Source organism: Malus sylvestris, chromosome 15, assembly GCF_916048215.2.
Source record: "Malus sylvestris chromosome 15, drMalSylv7.2, whole genome shotgun sequence".
Taxonomy (NCBI): domain Eukaryota; kingdom Viridiplantae; phylum Streptophyta; class Magnoliopsida; order Rosales; family Rosaceae; genus Malus; species Malus sylvestris.
In genome coordinates, this window is record NC_062274.1 from 10,326,452 (window position 1) to 10,333,568 (window position 7,117).

Sequence of the window (7,117 nt, forward strand, 5' to 3'; positions counted from 1 at the left end):
GATGATGATCATATTGGTGAAGAGGAAAATATTGAATCTCCTGAACCTATTTTCCATTTAAACATTTATGATCCAAAAGTTTGGAAGGACCTTAATGCAGAAATGAGAGACTTACTTATAGAAAAGGGACCAATTCGAGAAACTAATTTCACGTATCCTAAGGACAAACTCTCTAGAAAATTTTCATCACACTACTATGGTCGAAAATTACGAACGGGTGAAATTTATGATAGGAAATGGCTTGTGTACTCAAAAGAGTTGGATAAAGTCTTTTGCTTTTGTTGTAAATTGTTTAAAACAATTGCCTCAAAAAGTGAGTTAGCAAAAGATCGAATTAGTGATTGGAGACATCTTGGTGAGAAGATTGACCAACATGAAAAGAGTAAAGAGCATCTCGTTAATTCGAGAACTTGGGTTGAGTTGAAAAGTAGATTGACAAAAAATCAGACAATTGACAAAGAATTTCAAATACGAATCAAGAAACAGACAAATCATTGGAAACAAGTGATGCTTAGAATTATTGCTGTTGTGAAATGTCTTGCCATACATAATTTAGCATTTCGTGGAACAAATGAAAGACCTTATGAAGACTTTAATGGCAACTTCTTAGGTTTACTTGAAATGATTGCAGAGTTTGATCCAATAATGCAAGAGCATTTTCGACTCATTGAGAATAAAGAGATTCATCATCACTATTTGAGCCATAAAATTCAAAATGAGTTGATAGCTACTTTAGCTTCAAAAATCAAAACCGCAATCATTAAAAAAGTCAAAGAAGCCAAATTTGTTTCTATCATTCTTGATTGTACTCCTGATGCAAGTCATGTGGAACAGATGACGTTAATTTTGAGATGTGTTGACTTGTCAAGTAGGTCAATAAATATAAGGGAGTATTTCATGGAGTTTTTAAGTGTAGAAGATACATCAGGATTAGGACTTTTTAATGAGTTGCAAGATGTCCTAAAGTCTCTTGATCTTGATATTGATAATGTGAGGGGACAAGGTTATGATAATGGATCTAACATGAGAGGGAAACACCAAGGTGTCCAGAAAAGATTGCTAGACATAAATCCCAGAGCTTTTTACATGCCATGTGGTTCTCATTGTCTTAATTTAATAGTTTGTGATATGGCAAGTTCATGTCTTAAAGCAAAATATTTTTTTGGAGCGTGTCAATGCATATATACAGTGTTTTCCAACTCTACAAAACGTTGGAATATTTTGCTTGAACATATTGATGGTTTAACTTTGAAGTCATTGTCAACTACTCGATGGGAAAGTCACATTGAAAGTGTTAAAGCGATTAAGTCCTAAGTAGCCCAGGTTAGAAATGCTTTGTTTAAATTGGTGGAAATTACTGAAAATCCCCAATTGAGTAGGGATGCAGAATGTTTAGCATCAGGAGAACTTTCAAGTTTTGATTTTGTATTAAGTTTGGTTATTTGGTATGACATTTTGTTGAAGATTAACATGGTGAGTACAAAATTACAATCTGAAGACATGCGTCTTGATGTTGCTGTAAAGGCATTGGAAGCACTTGTTACGTTTTTCGAAAACTATAGAGAAACTGGTTTTGCTTCTGCCATGAGTGATGCTAAAGAAATTGCACTTGATTCGGAAATTGACCATGTTTTTCAAACTAAACATCATAGACCTAGAAAAAGACATCATGATGAAGTTGATGGTAATGAAAGGGAACAACAATCTGCTGAAGAATCATTTAGAACAGATTATTTTCTTGTTATAGTGGATATTGCTCTTTCTCAACTGAAACACAGGTTTGAACAGTTAAAGGCTTTTGAATATATTTTTGGCTTCTTGTTTGATGCATCGAAGTTAATTTCATTGGATGATCAAGAGCTAAAGCAAAATTGTATGAATCTTGAAGCACATTTGAAACATGGAAATACCATGGATGTAGATGGAGCCGACTTATGTTCCGAATTACAGGTTTTGCAAATGATGTTACCTGAAGAAGCATTTCTCTCTAATAACCCTTGGACATCCATGGAAATAGCAAACTTTGTCAAAGAAATTGACATGTGTCCTAATGTCTTGATTGCTTATCGTGTAATGTTGACTGTACCTGTGACCGTGGCATCTGCAGAAAGAAGTTTTTCAAAATTGAAATTATTAAAATCTTACTTGCGGACCACTATGACTCAAGATAGGCTAAATGGATTAGCAATCTTATGCATTGAAAAGGATGAGATTGAAGACTTGGAGTATGATGATATAATTGATGATTTTGCTTCAAAAAATACTAGAAGACAATTTCTTAAAGGTTGAAATTTGAAAAAGATTTGCTAGGAGTGGTTGTATATGATTGTACTTTTGATTGTCGGGGTTTAGGTATTATGTCCCCCTCGTTGTATATTTTCTCAGGTAATATAATTTGGGCGTGAGGGCCTAGCCCCCCAGCTTCGACTGGGTTCCAGCCCTCATTAAATTTTTTTTTTTAACATATGTTTTTGTATTAAAAAAGGGCACATTTTGAACTTTCGCACTGGGCACCCAAAAACTCAGGACCGGCCCTGGTGGTGTGTGCCGTTCGTGTGTGAGTATGGGGGGTTTAAACCCAAACCACCTCTTGTTCCTAACCTATCCAAACCCAAGACCCATTTCCATTTCCTGGAATTATATCGTTTGGGTAGTTTGATTTATTTGTACATTCTTGTGTTTAGGTGAAATTGCTAGTGAGGAATTCCTTAATCTTTTTCCGCACAATTCTGCTGCTACGGGGTATCTGTGAGTGGACCACCTTCAAAATTGCATGTTTTATTTATAGAATTGCATAATTTAATAGCATGCCTTGCAAAATTATTGATTTGAGGAATACTTTACAGGAAGCATGATGATTTAATGATGATTGATTATATATATATTTTGAACTATTTTCATTATATTGTATTTTTCTTTGGAACCCTTGTTCTGGTAGAATATCCGATCGATGATGATAGGATGCTAAGAATGTGTTTCAAATGATTTTCGAACACCTATTCGTAGTATAGAGGATCGATGAATTTATGCTACGAAGTTGTATTTTAAAGATGATTTATGTTTTGTGCGTACCTAGTGAACACTATGCCGCCTGGGGCGAGGATCTGGTGTTGGCATTGAGGCTGAGAGAAATAATCCCTAGTGAAAGGCTAAGGGACACGGAGACAGGCATTGGGCCGGGGAGGGAGATATCTCTGGCTATGGGCACAGAGACTGAGATGCAGGCATTGGGCCGGGAGTATTATTATTTGGTGCACTCACTAGCAGCACAACTTGTGTTATGCTTTCTGATATGATTTCTGAGTTTGATTTGCAGATAGTTATATGAATTATTTTTATGGCATGCTAGAGGTTTTGAGAAACCTATCATTTATTATTTAGTAGTTTTCATCATCTTAATTGTGGGGGTTAGTATGTTTATAACTATTTTCGTAGTATGTATGTATATAAACTTGGTCCACTCACCCTTGTTTTGTGCCCCCATTCAGGTCTTAGGGACGAGGACTACGACGCAATATACAAGGCATTCCCCTACCAGTAGTTGCGTCCATTTTCTTTGTGTGATATCTGTAATAGTCTTTCCTTTTGAAATCTCAAATTAGAACATGCTCTGCGCACTCTGGCCACTTTCTCAAGCACTGTTTATTTCCTTTAGACCTTCTGATAATTATATATATTTTCTCCTAATCTTTACTCTTGTATTCAATAAATGGCTTTCGTCATCTTGGGTGTCGGCCAGCACGTGTCTATCCTGGTATTCGGGGAATATCGGGGTCGGGGCGTGTCATATTTGCCCCTTCATTTATTACATAATTACATTTGAGTCATCCGAGTATTTATATGAGATCTAAATATGGAGGTCTTAAGTATGGTACAAACAGTAAATGTTGATGCACAAAATCAGTAGGGACTTTGGTACAACAGAAAATGTTAAGTTTGTGACATTCGCTAGATTGCTCCGGTTACTAGTGTGGATAAGTATGTAAATGGATAGGGACAGGGAAGCAAACACAAGATGTACGTGGTTCACCCAGATTGGCTACGTCCACGGAGTAGAGGAGTTCTCATTAATTGTGAAGGGTTTACACAAGTACATAGGTTCAAGTTCTTCTTTAGTGAGTACTAGTGAATGATTTAGTCCAAAAGACATTAGGAAATATTGTGAGAGAATGATCTCTATTTATAGAAGAAAGTTTATAGTTTCATTCTGACATTGACACGTGTCGTGTTGTGATTGGCTTCTGATGTTGACACGTGTCGCGCTATGATTGGCTTCTGATGTCGACACGTGTCGCGTTGTGATTGGCCTCCTAGTTGGAGGGAAACTTTTTTGGGTCCTTGACGGTATAACGTTAACCGATGCTCAGTAGTTTCGGGATTGGTCAAGTATGGTATAAACAGTAGTCCCACAAGTCTTTAGTCAAGAGAGTATTTTGGCTGAAGACTTGAAATTCAATCCATGTGTGGGCCGAAGTAACTAGAAGTCATCTAGAACTGAATACTCGATATGAGGCGGTACTCAATGTGAAATGATGCTCAACTAGAGTAGCACATGTTGCGAGGCTGCTCGGCTTGTGGCTTATGTTGCCTTGGTTGGCCCGGCTTGTGGTGTTGAAGGTGAGGGAGTCCATTTTATAGAATAAGGGTTTGCTCCTCAATACATAAATGATGAGCTAAAGTTGATGCTCCCGATGATGCAGTTGCTCAGTAGGCAACGATGCTTTCTAATGATGGTGAGTGAGTCCCTTTTATAGAATAAGGGCTCGCTCCTCAACACATAAGTGATAGGCTAAAGTTGATGCTCGCGGCGAAGCAGTTGCTCAACTGGCGACGATACTCTATAATGATGGTAAGAGAGTCCATTTTATAGAATAAGGGCTCACTCCTCAATACATAAGTGATGGGCTGGAAGTGATGCTCGCGGTGAGGTGGTTGCTCAGCAGGTGGCGATTTTATCTAATGATGGTGAGGGAGTTCCTCTTATAGAATAAGGGCTCGCTCCTTAGTACATGAATAATGGGTGCTCTATAATGAAAGTGAGGGAGTCCCTTTTATAGAATAAGGGCTCGCTGCATCAATACATGAATAATGGGCTAGAGTCCCCCAAGCATTTTTCATGAGGCCCAGTTGTGGAAGCCCAATATATGGTACATAATGTAGTCCTCCAAGTCTTCAGTCAATAGAGTCTGTTAGCTGGAGACTTTAAATTGAATCCATGTATGGGCCAAAGTGGCGGTTGTTCGAAGGCGGTATTTGTATACCCTGCACTGAAGCTTTATAGGTGCAGCTTTGTAAGTGAAGTTTTGAAGCTGGAACTTTTGTAAATGAAGCTTTTGAAGCTAGAGCTCTGTAAATGAAGCTTTCGAAGCTGATTGACATGAGTGATGCTCATGAATGTTTATGTTGATTGACATGAGTGATGCTCATGGATGTTGACATGAGTAATGCTCATGAATGTTGACATGAGTGATGCTCATGAATGTTAACATGAGTGATGCTCATGAATGTTGACATGAGTGATGCTCATGAATGTTTATGTATGATTGACATGTGTGATGCTCATGAATGTTTATGTATGATTGACATGAGTGATGCTCATTATATTTTTGGAGTACTGAACGTACTTTTGATTACCTAGTGGGTGATAATAGCGGCAGGCTGCCGAGTAATTTTGGAGTACTGGACATACTTTTGATCACCTGGTTGGTGATAATAGCGGCAAGGTGCCGAATAATTTTGGAGTACTGGACCTACTTTTGATCACATAGTGGGTGATAATAGCGGCAGGCTGCCGAATAATTTTGGAGTACTGGACGTACTTTTGATCACCTGGTTGGTGATAATAGCGACATATTGCCGAATAATTTTGGAGTACTGGATGTACTTTTTTTTGTTTTTTGTTTTTATGATTACCCTCTGATGGGGTTATACAAATGTCTCCGAAAGATAAGAAAAATAAATTACATCATTCAAAAATAAATCCGACCATCTGCTCAATGGGTCACGCCCATAATTCCCTTTTCTGCATGCCATCGCCACCGCAATTATGTCTGCTTCTTTTGCTTTCTGGTTTACTTTTGCTTTTGTTTTTGTTTCTTCTTTTCTCTTTTCTTTTCTGCTTTGCTTTTGTTTCTGTTTCTTTTTTTCTCTTTTATTTTCTGATTTACACGACGAGCAGCTTCCGCACTTGGATCTACAACTTGGTGGCGATGAACCCAGACAAATCTTTTGATGGGTCACAACTCGCTCCAATGTTGGCCTGCTTTCACCTTGATAATGATGATAATGATGATGATGATACCCACCCCCTCCGAGTTGGGTTTGACTGGTTTACTGCCGTTGATGCTGAGATGAACAGAAGAAAAGTAATCTCAGTCCCTAGGGTTCAAGACATTACTGGAAGAGGGCTACACCCGTATCCACGCCTCCATCTTCCCCGCCTCCGATCCTTCCCACCTCTTCTCTCTCCCCGGCGCCAACCGCTACACTATCACGGTATTTGAGGTTGACCTCTTCGACGTCAATGCAGTCGCCAGGGGTACGCACGCTGAACTCTGAGTCAGTGCAGAACAAATGCCACTGTTGACTGTGATCATTCCTAAAATGATTGAAAACTCTAGAGAGCCGAATAACTAGCTGGGAATTTGGTTTTTCAGAGGTGTTATTGCACTTGCATGTTGATTGATTTCTTGAAGCCATCGAATTTTCTGAACTCTGGGTTCGAAACTGTTTTTGGAAATCTTGGGAGCGAGATGAATCGCGAATACGAGCGAAGAGATAAGAGGAACGAAAAGTGAGAAGAAAGAGATGGAGGGAGAGTCGGGGAGAGGTCAGCTTGGTCATGAGGTCCGAGTGGGCCCCGCTTGCTGAAAAGGAGGAGACAGTTCATCTAGCGGAGGCGACAGCTCTTACTGCAGCAGAGAAACCCAGCCCGTTTGGGAAGGGTCTGCCACCGTCCATCCCCTTCTTTCTTGATGTAATTTGTCAGCAGCTCGTCCTCTTCGGGAGTCCACGGCTCTCTCTTCAAACCTACCTTTGCCCAACACGGCGTCTTAGTCCCTCCAGCAACCCCAGCCGCCTTGCTCGACGAGGACGACGCTGTTATCGTCGTTTGCAT

General features: G+C 39.4%; 1 protein-coding gene across 1 annotated transcript; it reads right to left on the minus strand.

The window, feature by feature from the left end:
• Positions 1 to 6,393: 6,393 nt before the first annotated feature.
• Positions 6,394 to 7,117, minus strand: LOC126602651 (uncharacterized). Its single transcript, XM_050269567.1, has 2 exons — positions 6,913 to 7,117; positions 6,394 to 6,866 (listed from the first exon to the last, which is right to left on the minus strand). The coding sequence occupies exons 1-2, from the start codon at positions 7,115 to 7,117 to the stop codon at positions 6,394 to 6,396; spliced, it is 678 nt and encodes a 225-aa protein (XP_050125524.1).

Excerpts from the sequence above, each read along its gene's own strand:
- LOC126602651 (XM_050269567.1), bottom strand. The coding sequence starts at position 7,117 with ATGCAAACGACGATAACAGCGTCGTCCTCGTCGAGCAAGGCGGCTGGG. Across the intron at positions 6,867-6,912 it reads GGCTGGGTTTCTCTGCTGCA|CAAGCGGGGCCCACTCGGAC; the intron begins GTAAGAGCTGTC and ends CCTCCTTTTCAG.